Here is a 16,558-nt window from a genome sequence, read left to right as displayed (position 1 = left end):
CAATGGTCTCCCGAAACACGGTTGAAACATCTCAGCATTTCTTCAAGTGAAGAAAGAAACATTTAGAGTCAGCAGTCGTCTAGCGGTGGACACCGTGCTGGTTTTGTGCACTTACTATATAGCTTATAGCTAGGATGGACAACAACCCTTGTTAGGATACAGCAGAAAATGGAGGGATGTTTTTACCTATTTTACTTTTATCGAGTTATCCTACGCATGAAGTGCATACAGTGCTCATAAGAATTAAAGCTGCCGTGCAATTGGCTGGCAACCAGTTCTGGGAGTACCCTGACAGGAGTAGGCTCCAGCACGCACACTAAATCTGCGATGAATGAAATAAAGCGTGCTTGCCATGCCTCTGCGTAGCAGCATTTTCAGAAATCAAGATACACATTAGGCATGTTTTGAGACGCAGTGAATTGCAATGACATAATATCATAATGTACTGAATTTTACATATGAATTCATCAATGTTGTCTGTCACCACTTAGTTTATCTTTGCAGCAGCCTTGTGGACTTGACTTCCATTTTTTTTCTTTCATTGGCTATGCTGTATGAAGGAAAAAATATCCATAAATTCTGCCTCGTAACCTGTGGCCACGCAAGCAAGATGAAAGGAACATTATCCAAGCCATTCTGTGCGAGTACTGTTCTTATATTTGATATAGTTAATACACTGAACACTAATCACATTTATTTTATTCTCCCTCCCTCTTCTCTCACCTGCCCCTTTACTCCTATTTCCATTTTGTACCATCCAGGTGGAGCGGGAAATAGCCATTCTGAAGCTCATAGAACACCCGCATGTTTTAAAGCTACACGACGTCTATGAAAATAAAAAGTACTTGTAAGTATTAACTTTGGATGGACAAGATACAAATGATGATGACGACGATGATGACGACGTTGATGATGATGATGATGATGATGATGATATAACCTTTATTTGTCTCACATTGGAGAAATTTTGATTTCACAGCAGCAAAGTTATGAAATGAAGAGAAAAGGAAACATAGTAAGTAGAAAAACTAAATATAGTAGCTGCTGTAAAGGCAGCCACCTCCCTGGCACCATCTTGAAGTCAAAACAACAAAATTAAAATTCCGAATATGACACAACTCAAAAGACACAATCTTAAGAACTTTGCACCAAGCAATGTTGTAATATTGTATGCATATATTTCTTGATAAATGGAAAGTGTATTTCCCCACATTTTCTTTCGCCCATCGCAGTGCTTTTAATTAGCTTCGTATGATTTGAGGACAACAATGTCAGCCTTGGAAGGGCCAACACACCATTAGTATTGGCAAGGGACATTTAATTTAGTTGCTCATGCTTGGGGAAATAGTAATATGGAGAGTAAGTATCTTTAATGTAAACAACGTGACACACTCATCAACCGCAGAACCATTTGCAGTCGGATACATTAACCACGGAGAGTGGTGGCTGTATTACACATTGACACGCATGCAGACACATTCATGAAGCTATTTGCTCACTCTTCCTCTGGTGAATGACAAGCCCATCGGTCATTTGCAGCAGCCTCTTGATCCATGGAGGACATTTTGTCAACTAAAATCAATTCGCCCTCATCTTGAGTTCTAAAGATCAAATGGGATGAGGCGCGCTGCACGACACAAATTCAGATTTTAAAAGGAGCAGTATAAATGGAATATTTAGATTTGCAGTGTAAATTTCGAGTCACATTTTAAACCAATTATCATCGACAGTTGGTTACTAGTAGCATGACCCACCGACTCAAGTGATCATATGAACACTGTCAGTTTGCACATAAGGCGTCTTTAGTCAAAGCTATCAAGTAAAAGATAAACAATGTAACACTGCCAGCTGTCCAACAGCGGAGGATTTATGAGGCTGTTGGCATAAATCCACAGCAAGTGGTTTCCTGCGTGCTGAGAGGCGAGAAGTAAATGGAAGTTGAATTGATACGCTGTGGCATCAATAGTCTATGAAGGAATGCTTCATTGGCTTCATGATGTTGATCCACGCGATAACTTTAAAACAAATAATGGCCTTAACAGTGCTCGGCCCCAGACAACATAAGGCAGATGTGTAACAAGGATTTACAATACACTGGATGAAAAATAACCATTTTAATCTGAGCGGTCAGTGCTAAAAATGCAAAAGACACTACAGTACCTTTCTTTTTTACACTCACAAAGGTCCCAGCACAACAAATTTAAGTGTCATTTTCCTCATGATCACATTGGTTGTGCGTACATTTTGACATGCTGAGCTATTTAACAAAATGTATATCCATTTTATTTAACAAAAACATTATACTGGCTGGCAGCCCGGTAGTCTAGTCGAGTGGTTAGCACATGCACACGTGGAGTTTGCATGTTCTCCCCGGGTCCGCGTGGGTTCTCTCCGGGTCCTCCGGTTTCCTCCCCCATTCCGAAAACATGCATGACAGGCAGATTGAACACTCCACATTGTCCCTAGGTGTGTGTGTGAGAGTGACTGTTGTTAGTCTTTGTGTGCCCTGTGATAGGCTGGCAACCAATTCAGGGTGTCCCCCGCCTCGTGCCCGAAGACAGCTGGGATAGGCTCCAGCACCCCTCGCGACCCTAATAAGGAATAAGCGGTACGGGAAATGGATGGATGGATTATACTGGCTATTTTGTATGTAGTCATATCATACAGATGCCAATTAAAACACTTGTGAGCAATGATACACATTAATTGAAATGATACAGTCGAAAGCTAGAAGATCAACACTTGATACTGTTGATATATTTCAAATGTTCTTTTGCAAAAATAATGTGTTTCAGAGTCACACTGTTTTGAGAATGTTATTAATATTACTTTTATCATTTTGAAATCACGTAGCATTCTTAATCGTCATACAAGTAGAAAAATAGAACTGTTTAAGTCATACTTGGCAAGAATGAAAAAATCTGCGGTAGTTTTACTTCAGAAACCATTCTCCCATTCATACTGTATAACGTTTGGTGCATATTAATGCCCTTCTTGAGCAGTTTATGTTTAATTTAAAGTTACAAACAATTCGTGGACGATTCCCCAGACACTCTCAGCATCTCTTAGTCTTCCCCAGAAAAGCGGAAGCTATTGTTGCTGGAAGGGAGACTAACACCATATTTTCTTTTCCAGACCATGTTTATTTATTTATTTATTCATTTATTTAACTTCCTCTGGTTGTCCCATTACTTTTTTTTCCATACAGTTTATGGGGAATCAGCTGTGGGCATGTATTTCACCTGCTGCCAGGCCGTTTGTGAGGGAGTGAAGATAAAAGGGGGTTGAGCAAAGAATTAATGAGAGGAGGCCAGTTGAGAGCAGGACGGGGCACAACTGGCTGTTGGCCCATGGTCTATTTCATGCGGGCCTCAGCAGAGATTCATCTCCTCATGTCCCCTTGGAGCACGGGAGCGTGGCTGCGCAGTCATGATGACAGACTGCAACCAACCTCACATGCTCTACCTGAGGAGTGGCTGAGAATATGACCCAACCAAAAACACTGTGTGCTTCTTCGTTTAAAAAAAAATAATTCATATTCCGCTAAGCTCTGCTGTTAACAATAACCTAGCGTAGGATTCCCCTTAAGTCTCGTTCATGTGATTAACTGAACTAGGCTGTCATATTATAAGGTCCTTGACGTCTAATGCTGCTGTGTCATTCTTCTGATACCTCCCACAGGAAGCCAATTTGTCAGAACACTTTACATTTAAGTATATATTAAAACAAACAGTGAAAGTTTTTTTTTCCCCTGCGTATTTGTACTTGCACTTATTCCCACTGCTTGTCACTCTTTTTAGGTACCTGGTACTAGAACATGTGTCCGGTGGAGAACTCTTTGATTATTTAGTGAAGAAAGGCAGACTAACGCCTAAAGAGGCCAGAAAGTTCTTCAGACAGATCATGTCTGCTTTGGATTTTTGCCACAGTCATTCCATATGGTAAGTTTCTGCGAATGAGTGTGTACGTGTGCTTGCGTGTGTGCGTGTGTGTGTGTGTGCGTGTGCGTGTGTGTGTGTGTGTGTGTGTGTGTGTGTGTGTGTGTGTGTGTGTGTGTGTGTGTGTGTGTGTGTGTGATGTGTGTTTGTTTTGGGCCAGGAGCAAGTGAGTTGTAATTATTTGTTACTCTTGCATGGCATATTTTGGATGGTTGTTGAATGTAGATTTCAGAATGTTGAATCAGACTGACTATTGCCGGATTTGTTTTATTTGCTGTAAAAAGGGGTCATCATTTACTCAAACTTCAAATCAGCTCGTCTGATGGGAGTCAAAGATCACAAGTTAATAAACAACCTGCAAACTAAAGCATTACCTCTCTGTGCAATCTCTGTCACCCAGCATAGTTCGTCGATGGTGTTTATAGCCTGCTGATGTTGCGCCACCCTTTGAACACTCTCACATGTCTTTTTGCAATGGCCCAGTAGTATAAAAATCTGTCATCTCGCTATATCCAGATATGAAAGTATGCGCAGTAATGTATTCACGCAGTATGTGGTTGTATGTGTTGTGCTGATATTTGTGCACGGTTATTTTTTAACAGAGCCAGAGTAATTTTGAAATGTTTTCTGAGGTAGTTATGACAATTGAAAAAAATGTGCTTAACTCATTCACTGCCAGAGATGTGCAAAAATGTGTCCACTCCATTGCCAGGGTTTTTATCACTGTCACTTGATTTCTAGGACACACAGAATATTGAGTTTTAGGACTACATAAACTAGGGGTCGGGAACCTTTTTGACTAAGAGAGCGATAAAAGTAAAATATTTAGAAATGTTTTTCAGTGAGAGCCACACACACACATGTGCGCGCACATACATACACGCACACACACACGCGCGCACACGTACACACACACACACACACACACACACACACACACACACACACACACACACACATACACACACACACACACACACATACAAACACGCACATCCAAACATGCACGCACGGCCATTTTTCAACAAAATGTCAGAATGTGTTATTTAAAATAACTTTGTGATAGTACTCACCGTTAACATGAATGGTTTTCCGTTCCTCGTGGTTGGTAAAAATCCAGCCAAACGATCGGAGTGAAATTCAACTTGCCGTGTCCATCGGCGAAGTTACTGCTAGCTCGCCTGCACACGGCTCATAAGCTTTCACACTTGCTATATTGATGCTAACGTTAACATGGGGCTTGTTAAAATGTCACTGACATTCGACTGTTTCATCGTTTTTGTTTGTTTTTGTTTCATTGCAAATTAGAATCAGAACCTTTTCTCTCATCAAAGGCGAATCCTCTGGTGCTGAAGTGTACTCGTCAGGCTCATTTAAAGGGGTGTTTACGTGTTTCAAAATGACGGCCAGTATCATCCAATCAAAATTGCGCTTTCCGCCAACCTAGGTCAGTGTCATCCAATCAAATTTGCGCTTTCCGCCAACTGCAGCCACAACAGGAAATGAACAGCAAATAAACAAGAATATGTATTTAGTTTTATCGGCGAGGCATATGCAATCATCAAAAGAGCTATATATGGCTCAACAGCCATAGGTTCCCGACCACTGACATAAACATTCAATGCAGCGTTAGAAACCTCGGACTCTCTTCTTTCATTAAAAATAAAGAGTTAATTCCTAAAATATGTGTCTAGAGTTATATGAGTTTGAAATGAGGGTGGCTGTCCAAAATACAATGCATTACATACATCGTGGTTTGTATCACGCTTTGAGGACTAGTTTTCCACGCGGCCTTTGAGTGCAGACGTGGTTTGTTATCGAGTGGAGTACTTTTGCTATTATGGGACCGAAAAAGACCCCACCACAGGCGAGTGTTAAGCCGAAGAAGACAGCTGAAGCTGGAACAAAGCGCCCCCCTCATGGAAGGCAAAAAACATTGCCAGAGGCCATGGCCAGTGCTTTATCGGCACCCAAACAAGAAAAAAAAACAAAACCCGAACAAATTCCGAAATGGCGCACTACGTCACATTTTCAATTCCTGAATTAATTTGTAAATGGCATTGAATTAGTTAATTGTTTGTACTCAAACTTAGCACAAAATTACACAACATAAACAAGATTATCATTAATCATGATAGTATGTTTTATTGGGATGGGCCGGGATGCATGTACTATATGCATGGATAATGTCGATGTGAGCGTACTGTGCCGTGTCACGTGCATTCTTCCATCATTGTGCCTCCTGGCGAGAGAAGAAGAGCCGCACCGACAAGGGAAGCAAATGCTGTGCGCTTAATGACCATGAGATAGATTTGTGTGTTTTTTATATGCTCCTAGGGCAGTTCAAAGGAAACACTGTAGTTGCATTGTTTTTCAAGTGACTCGGGATGAATTTATATTTGATTCCGTGGAGGTGACCTGTTTAATATGCTTCGCACACTTTATTTTTTGTGAAAGCAATTACGTTTTGGCTGCTGCGATTTAATAATTACATTGAGGCCGCAGCAGTTCTGTAGAGCAAAAGCCTCTGCAAAAGGCTTTCGATCGGATGTTTCTTGTGTTATCTTGCAGGTAGGGTAGATTTAGTTTCAAATCCTAAATATTAAAGAATTGAATTAAGATTTAAGGCTTTTGTACAACTGAGCTGTCTTGCTTCGGGCAAAAAAAGGCAGACATGACTAATTAATGGGTCTAGTATGGATTAATCCAATTAGGGTGAAGTACCTGACATCTAGTCCATGCATACATGTAGATTATCACAGAGCTTTTGTGGTGAGATTCACAAGCAGATTTATTAGTCGTCGTCTTTTTTTTCATTAGCTGCTCAAATCCGCCCGCTAACACGCTTGGAAAAAATGTCTTGTAAGTCATCGTGAGACGGATTCTCCCTCATTCCACCTTCAATCCGCAATTAGTGGCAAACACACATGCAGGACGGCGCAAGGAGTCCTCCTCACCTTGCTCGGCTAATGAGATCCCAGCAACCCCTCAATAAAAAAAGCATTTCCGCAATGATTTCTTCCACTTCTTCTTCTAGACTGCACAGGAGACGCATGAAGACCATTACAACTGCTGCAATTTCTGTCTGACTCACCATGCAAAGGGTGGGTGGTCATGGGGCTTAACACATGTTGCCGAGCCTACAGCTGCACACCTGCTTTGCCCTCCTGCTTCGTTTGGCCGCCCACAAGATATTTTTTTAAATATTTCTTGCCACAAAATGGATTGACAACGCAATTCGCATCAAATAAATTGTTTTTGAATTAAGTCAGTTTGTAAAAAAGTACTTGACAATGTTACACGTATTAAGAGTTACTAAAAGGCAGTGCACATCTGGCTATTTCATTTATTTAAAATATTTTTTGAAATGGGTACTGTATGTATGACATGTACATTATTTATATTGTTGTGTGTAGGCGTAAAACTAGATTTCTGTTTTCTCCTGAAGCAGCAGTGATCTGGCATGCCTTCAAAAGTTGTCCATGGATTCTCGTATACAAAAACATAGTCGGCGACGTAGTTTGGCAATAATGTGGCAAACAATAATTGTCCACAAGTTGGGTACATAATGCCCATGACTTTAACATGCTGTTCGTGAAAATTAATAGAAATTGCTGATGGCCATAATGTATATAAACTGAGGTACCACTGTGTGTTTGTGTGTATACAAGGTATTTGCTATTTTTTTTCTTCCTGAGCAAAAGCCTTTTTGGACAAACTGGCTCCCACAGTTACTCTGTCTGCATCAACTTCATATGACAACCCCAGAACACGGTGATTGTGTTGCGTTCCAATCTGAGCAGAAAGACTCATTTTATTGATTTTTTTTGTATCTGTCACTGCGGTAAAGAACATCTGACAGTCACTCTGAGGTCAAGAGATTCAACAGCACACATTTTCAATGTCACTTTGTCCTCCCACACTGTCGCATCTTGGTCATGTAGAGTTTTCCTTGGCCTTGTGACGCAGTTTCAGGTCTCTGAACACCAAACTAATTCGAGAAAAAGTGCAGGTAATAACAGAAGACTCCACCCTGGCCACAACCTGATCAGACCTTTGTCACTATGCTATTTTCATAATTATGTACTATATGTATGAGTTCAATAATAAATGACTGTATATGTGTGCTTAGTTTCAGCTTCAGCTGTTGTTAAGGCGCTATATCAATCAATATGTATTGTATTGTATTGTATTGTATTGTATTGTATTGTATTGTATTGTATTGTATTGTATTGTATTGCATGGTATTAAATGGGGGAGAATGGCTGTTCCCCAAAATTCAAGTCCCCGATCACATCCAAGAGAGGTAGGATTGACTTGGCGTGACTAATATGTGTTTCACCTGTTTCATTTAAATCATCCACAAGCATCTGGGTTTCCATCATCCTGTATAGCACTCAGAACAGATTTAGACACATTATAAAAAAGACAAACAGATAGTCAAATCCATCCTTCCCTTCTCTTACACACACATTTTGCACATGTATTCATAATTTCACCTTAAAATTAGTCTGCATTTATAACAACATTCTGAGAAGAAGAGGATGCACAAAACCGCGTTAGATGGAATACACTGATTCGCTGTGGCGACCTCTGAAGGGAAAAGCCGAAAAGAAAAGAAGAATATTTAGAACAACACTCTGCTAAATACCCTGAAATCAAGACATCAATGTCTATTGTGGGCTTGATCATTGAGTCTATTCCAACATCGGGTACTGTTAAATGCCATATATGACACAGAGTTTAAATCTTAATTACCCCTCTCATGGTAATTAGTGTCATGATTTATCCATCTGGCAACTACTAAATTATATGTATTCTATTCTTTTTGATACCATGCGCACAAGAGGGGCCATCATCATTTAAGTGTGTAATTGGAAAAGTCATTTTTAAAATATATTATGGATGTTGTATGTGTTTTTGGTCCCAATTTTTGTTTATTATCCTATAACGTCTATCTCTGAAACCAGCCAGTATCCCTTCTTTCTGCAAGTGTATCCGTGGAGATTGACTGCTATTATTTGTGTGTGCATTCATATTTCAATCCATTTGTGACTACATTTAATGCTCTTGATATCTTACGATTGTCATGATCTGTTTGGTGACCAACGGGTGGCGCTGTCGGCCCCGCCTGCACCTGCACAGGTGCTGGTCGTCCCGATCAGTGGCAGCCTGCCACGTTTGGATTGGCGACCAACGGGTAGGGCTGCCAGCCCTGCCTGCAGCCTCGCAGGTGCTGGTCGTTACAATCAGTGGCAGTCAAAAGGACTACCGGCACGACCATTCATTGTCGAGTCATTGTATACTTTGTATGCATTGTATGCTGTGCATGTGTTTGTTTCACCTCGGCGGACTTTTAATCTTGGTTTTCTTTTGATACTTTGTTTTGTTTCTGTTCAGATGATTTTGATGTTCTCGACTTTATTCCTGCTGACTTTATTTGAATACAATTTGTCAAACACAACCTCCTGCTCCCTCCTGCCTGCTTATTGGTATCCACAACCGCCATCACTACCTTGCAAACCGTGACAACGATCGATGATGCGACAAATGTTCTTGTATATTGCAACAATTGAAATTTCAGGCTGGTCCTCAGCCACTGATTGAAGTGAAGCCTGCAGCGTTTTTGAAAAGAATGTTTCTAATTGGGTCAAAAGAAACCTAAACTCTTTGAGAAGGAAATTAAAGATAAATTCAGGATGATGAAAGAAAGATGTCCTGTAGGCTGAAATTGTGCATTTCAAGTCATAATGATTGGATTGGATTGGATTGGATATGCCTTTATTAGTCTCACAGTGGAGAAATTTACATTTCACAGCAGCAAAGTGAAGTGATAATGATGTTAAAAGCACCACTTGAGTCTTGAGTATGGTAATGGTAGCAGCATGGTTTCAGCTTTTAGTGTTAGCTTCAAGCATCCCTGCTTTCGTGATGATTCATGCAGCTAAGAACACAACTACAACTTTATTTTATTTGAAAAAAGAACTATTATTGCAGAATGAGTCAAATACACTAATACAACTTGCTTTTGGATGAGGAACAACATTTTTATAAATTATAATAACCGCCATAAAACATGAATAATATTGATTTAATATTGAATAATATTGATTTATTTTTTCCCATGCTGTTTTAAGTTTCTTTCCATCATATTTTGTTTTGTGTTTCTGTGTTTAATAGGTTTTCACATTATTAGTCTTTTAGAGTGATCTATCAATTTGCATATTTTTGGTAAGCAACAGAATAAACCGTCTTTTACATGAAACTAAAACAAAATATTTGTACAAGGCTTGCTGAATAGGTGACATTACAGGAGAGAGGTGCTGTTGTGACACTTTAATGTCTCATTTGGGAGATACTTAATCACATGATTACATTATAGATACCTGCAACCAATAATTCTGCATCCCTGTCAGTAAATGATTTCATTTGTGTCATGTTAGTTGTTTAGGTGCACTACTTGTGGCTGCTTTGGTTTTGCATATGTTTTTGCAGTGATTGCACGGTCATTGAAGCGATGTTTACAGGCTTCCAGACAGCAATTAGTTTCGTTTGTATCTTGAGCGGATGGTCAGAAAGTATTTAGAAATTCATTAGCTGTTTGCTGTATTGTCAAACATCAAAGAACTGAGGCAACCCTTTTGGGCAATAAAGCTGTCAAAGCTCTTAAACAAGAAGGTTTTATGATAAATACTGTTAAGAGATGAGAAAACAAAAAAAGTAAAATGACACTAGCCAAAATTTAAACCAGTGGATAGTTTTGCAGAAAAGATGTATTAAATGGTCTTGTAGTGCTGAATGATTTGATTCAACAGACAGGTGGACATGGTAATAATATAATTATTGTTAGTATAATTATTATTCATTAACTTGAATTAAATTACCTCACCAGTTAATTGATTCAATTAATACAAAGTACATATTAAATCGTAATTAATTTTCCTGTCTTTGTAATTTTAATTTTGTATTTATAATAAATAACTAATCAATTATCATTAGACTAATAAATACACCTGATTTTCAAAAAACATTTTAACTCTCTTCAATTGTATCTTTTACCGAACTCATTTAAATATTCCTTTTAGGAAAACTGGCCAATTGACGCAATAAAAGTTACAGGTTGTAACCATATTGGGGGGCTTTAAATTATGGCCATAAATTGCCTATGGGAAACAGTTTGATCACATTTTTTTAACATTTTCTTGAGCGGATCATCATACTACAGTACACAACAATGGGTTCCTTTCTATTCTAGCCAATGCTTAAAATGGAAAGATTGGTATACAATACAGTATAGTCACATCAAAGGAGTTCTCTGTCGTTTCAATCTTGCTGTTTAAGCAAAATGACATCACACGAGCCAATGGGGTCAGATGACAACCTTTTGCAGTTCACCCATTTCTCTCCATTAGGTCATGTGATGTTCGCAAGCTAATAATATACAGAACATTTTTACTTGACTTCCCCTTTATGTCTGAAAGGGACAAGAGACTAAATTGCACGACAAGCCAATTTACACAGAACGCAGTATGAAAGCGACTACAGAGTGCCGGTGTGATGCACAACCACCTGACAGCCAATCCCTCAGGATAGAAACATGCTGCACAGCATCAGATGCCATATGAGGTTAAATGTCTGCTGTGATGTTGCAATATCCAAAGGCAAATGTGTGCAGATGTTCTCCTTCCGACATCATTTATTTCAAGTGGTGAAAATATACTTGATGACATTCTGATGAATTTCTGGACATTTCTGTCTCATTGCCAATAGTGTAAAGGTTGGGGGGTGGGGGGTTGAGGGGAGCTGTACATTGACCAGCGAAGGGTTGGGGTGTGTTGCCACTCCAAAACCATGTTCAGGAACATAAGCCCTTCCTGACACAACCCTCTGTATTTATCCGGGCTTGGGACCGGCACAAGAAGACACTGGCTTATGTTCCCTTGTGACTACAGAACAAGCAACAGAAAATGCTCAGTAAAAGGCACCTGAACACAAAATGATCATCGGCACAGCAACATTCCAAAAAGCAAAACTACAGTGAGACCTCGGTTTACGAACACCTTTGCTTACGAACTTTTCTGTTTACGAACGTTACATTTCTGAAAATTTTACCTTGGAATATAAACTATTTTTCGGGATACACACGGAGCTGCCACAATGAGTGATGTGTCGTTTGCGAACGAGCCCGTTCTTCTAACAACAAAATGGCAGCCGACTGCATTTATTTCTCTATTCCCTGCCCCCAGTCTTCGGTTAAAGCCACGTGATTGGTCAAGAATGCAGCAGTGGGGGATGCGGTTACAGACAGAGCGAAAGTGAGGCCGTTCTCCAAAATGCCGTCTTCGGTTAAAGCCACGTGACTGGTCGAGAACCAGTGGGCGGGGGGGGGGGGGGGGGGGGGGGGGGGGTTAAACATTAATGAGACAGGCAGACAGAGAGAGAGTGAGAGAAAACACACGGACACGAAAGGGAGATGACAGAGGTTTAAACCAAAAAAACAAAAGTGAAAAATAAAAGAAAAAACATAAAAAAGGTTAGAAAATGGATAGAAAACAGTGAAATTTAGACTCGTGTAGACTGGAAGGTTAAAATATCCCATCAATCAGGCTCCACAAATAACCTGCACAAGTCATCTGTGCACTTGATACAAAAAGCTATCAACGCAGCTAAACAGATCACAATTGATGAAGAACTAGATACAATTCTCACAGAGAAAGCACCTACAAGGGATCATTCCTCAAGATGGTGAAAGAAGCCTATGTTCCTCATCAAGTGTTCAATGCTGAGGAAACCAGACACTCCATTCCATCAAGCCATTAACGACCATCACAAAGGTAAATAAAATGACTTTATTGTATAGTACAGTTTATTTCTTTAATCATAATACTATAGCACATTTATTATACATGAAATAAGGTATAAATGAAAAAGAAAGAAAATTGGAAAGTAGAAAATTATGTTTTATGGGGACCTGGGAACGGATTATTCTCATTTTAATGGTTTCCTACGGGAAATTATTTTTTGGGATACACACTTATCGCTTTACACACTCTGTCTGGGAACCAATTAAGTTCGTAAGCCAAGGTCCCACTGTATAGTTAAAAAATGTAAATCAAGACTGAGCTATATATTTGTGAATGTTGTTTCTGAACAACTACTAACAAACAATACATACCACCCTTCTTTTCCATTCAAATGTAAACACCATGCAAATATAGTGTCGTTGTACACATTGCACACCTCTAACTGGAAAAATATTGAAATCATATTTTCTTTCACAAGCCAAAATTATTTTTCATGCATAATTTTGGCGCGAGGCAATGAATTAAAACAAGTGGCACTTAAGGGCTCCACCTGCAGCTGGACACATGTTGATCATTGCGACATGAGTTGTCTGTTTTAGAAGGACTCCCAGCACCACCACTCGGTGTCGGGTCATTGTTTGTTCTGTCATGTTTGTTACTGTCATTGGGTTCGGTTGATGTTTCTATTAGTTTTTTTTTGCTTCAGACATGGTTTTTGTTTGATTCTTTGGATTTTTTATCTATTTTAGGACTTTGTTCAAGATTTACTTTTCTCAGTAATTTGTTAATACAGCTTGCCAAAGTCCCTCATCCCTGCTTTTTGTTGTCCTCCACGTGACACTTTTAAGTTGTATGTATTAGCTTCTGTTATGTTCTGTTGGTCAACAACTGTAGGACTGGCCCTATGCTACTCAGAGGCCCGCTCAATACTCAACATTTAATTCTTAATAATTATATCTTTCATTTGTATGTGACTGTTAAACCTCGTTTGGAGTTTTTGCCTGTGCTAATCAGGACATTTTACAATTCATATCTATTTATGTAATAGCTTGACTCTTTAAATAGCTGTCTCCCAAAACACAGCAATGAAATAACACAAGCAGGACAATCATTTTTTTCCTGGTCTTCTTTCTTCCCCACGGTGGTCTGTCTAAATGAAGGTAATAGGACCCCCTTGCTGTGTCTAGTGATAATAAATGGCAGCTAATGAACTTCACCTCTGTGGCAGGCTCCGCTTGGTGGGCTTTACTGGGCCAGTTTGCTGATGGCTGTCTGTGAGATGAAAGGAATGGGATTCATGGAGGAGTGGGAAGGGAAATGGAAGAAGAAAAGGGCACAGTAGGGGGTTGTCACACCGTGTCATACTCCAGTGTGGAGGTGGGAGCCTCTGGTTTGTACATGAATTAAATGAAAGGAGCAGGTGATGCAGCAAGCAGGGGTCCACATGCTAAAGGGTGAGGGTGCTGAGTTGCAAGAAGAGACGTGACCCTCTGGTGTTTGTTAAACCTCCTTTGTCCCGTCGCCTTGACTCACTTTGTACAACACCTGTGAATTGTTTTAATGTCTCATTAACTTCGGCATGCTTCTGTCTGTCTTTCTTCAGCCACAGGGATCTGAAGCCCGAGAACCTGTTGCTAGATGAAAAGAATAACATCAGGATAGCAGATTTTGGCATGGCCTCTCTTCAGGTTGGAGACAGTCTTTTGGAAACCAGTTGCGGGTGAGTACTTTAGAAAATATTCTCAAGCCTGCTTCCAAATAATCATAAGAGGGTTTCAAAGGTGCAAATAGATGTTGGGAGGTACTCATTTCTTGTGCATTTTGCTGTGTTCTCAAATCTGTTATTTTGTGGCTAGTTGAGCTCTTGAGGAAGGACTGAGGGTTGATCTTACAGCGTATGGCAGTGATGCAAGCAGGGCCAGGGCCATAGCCAAACAGTAATGTCTTCCCACATCAGTTTGGGATTTAATGATGTGCTACTCACGACCATGCTGGGGCCCATCAATACCACAATGACTGCGCAGAAATGGAAAAGGCACTTTCAAAGTGGGACGACTCCACACAAATTTTAATGAACTCCAAAGTGTAGTGGCAAGCGTGCAGGCTCAGTCCTCCAAAATTCAAACCAGAACACCTGACTCACTTTCAAGTATCTTCCATAAATGAGCTGCACTGAAATCTCAAGAACATAAACACAGATGGATATATCGTGAAATATAATGCCGGTACAAGCTCTCTTCTCTGCAAATTTCCCCATTGTGGGACGAATAAAGGGTTTCTGATTCTGATTCTTAAACTCTTTCATTTTAGCTAAGAGAGAGAGCAGGGAAAGTGAAGCAGCACAAGTGAATATTGATAATTGTATTGAAAGAAACAAAACAGGTGGATGACCATTTTTTCCAGTCAGATAAAACTATGGTGTCAATAAATTGTCAATAAATTAACTAGAGTGACAGGTCGTGTTGTGCGTTTATTTTTTCCTCTTTTTTTCAGTTCTTTTAATGCCTCTTGATGACACTGGTCTTTTTGTTGTAACATACATGGCAAGAAAGACCTGAAAAGCCGAGGAAAAAAACACTTCAGATATTTGATAACATTGCATGTTGATAGGTGACTGAGGTTTCACATGCATATGATAGTCAATATTAGTGCGGGAAAGCATTGAATTCATTCAAAATTGGAAGACTTTAAGCATGTTTGACACCACAGTATACAGTGAATAATATGTTTGCGGTACATGTAAACCATAATTGACTGATGAGGAAGAGTATTCCCTCAGTGCTTACATCACGTGAAACCAGGCATTCAAGCCCTGTGGCATCTGTCCCAACCTCAGCCCCAATATTGCTCAGATTATCCCACCAACTGAAACCAGACACGCTCAAACATATGCAACATAAAAACATGCTCTGGGTACGGACAATGTTTTGTTTATTCATCTCTGGCCTCTGCTTATGTCCTGTAAAAAAACGTATTTGCGTCCTTCTCAAAGTCGTATTAACATTTACTTGGCCCTGGGTGAAAATGTAATTTGCCTTTTTTATTAAGTGATGTATTCATTGGCTCATGTATCAATTTTTTGGGGGAAAGCCGAGTTCATTCTTACCGACCACACCCAACCGAAATTTGATTACTTGCAGACCAGTTGATTCATGAAAACATATAACTAAAACCTGTCTGGCAAAATTAAGTTGGCATAAAATCTAAAGAAACTACAAGTAAATGCCAGATAATGAGCATAATGTAAAACACTACTGACTGTAAACATCTTACTTTTGTGAGGAAAAAAAGAATGCTTTTCTAGACTTTTGTAGACCGATGAGATGAAAGATAAACATATGCAAATTTCCCCATTGTGGGACGAATAAAGGTTTTCTGATTCTGATATTAGAAGGTGTGTGTCTTATTACATCTAGTGTAAATAACGACATTTCAGAAAAATCATGAACGCCATGCGGTTCAAAACCAGTCTGTCTGCAGACGTTTCCCACATTATAAACCTTCTTATTAAATGCCCATCATTCCCTGACTGTTTCATTTCTCAGTGTGGACATGACGTGTTGATATTAAACTCATGTATCTGTTTCTGTGGGGCCATTCAGCAGCTTATCACACATGTCTTACTTTTGCCCCTGGTAATAGCGATGGCTGGAGATAATACTCATTCCATGTAGATTTGGGGAGTCTCTAAGACATACATTAATGCAGAAATATTAGACGAGCGAAAGTGTTGACAAGGGTATACATGCAGTATATTCATGCATTGGTATGCACAAGCCCAGATGTGAGTTTGTCAGAGCTTGCTGTTGGTTTTTC

At 39.7% G+C, this 16,558-nt stretch overlaps 1 protein-coding gene across 4 annotated transcripts in view; it reads left to right on the top strand.

Moving 5' to 3' along the window:
• The window catches only part of brsk2a (BR serine/threonine kinase 2a), a 213,273-nt gene that overhangs the window by 149,251 nt on the left and 47,464 nt on the right, over positions 1-16,558 (top strand). For all 4 annotated transcript variants that reach the window (XM_088997306.1, XM_088997308.1, XM_088997307.1 and 1 more), the window contains exons 3-5: positions 762-847; positions 3,801-3,941; positions 14,346-14,462. In XM_088997306.1, the coding sequence (XP_088853432.1) occupies positions 762-847; positions 3,801-3,941; positions 14,346-14,462 (344 nt within the window). The remainder of the gene's footprint in view (positions 1-761; positions 848-3,800; positions 3,942-14,345; positions 14,463-16,558) is intronic.

Source organism: Hippocampus bargibanti, linkage group LG05, assembly GCF_051943395.1.
Source record: "Hippocampus bargibanti isolate YZ-2025 linkage group LG05, ASM5194339v1, whole genome shotgun sequence".
In the NCBI taxonomy this organism is placed as follows: Eukaryota; Metazoa; Chordata; class Actinopteri; order Syngnathiformes; family Syngnathidae; genus Hippocampus; species Hippocampus bargibanti.
Note: the sequence above shows the minus strand (reverse complement) of the source record. Positions and strands in the feature narration are given on the sequence as shown.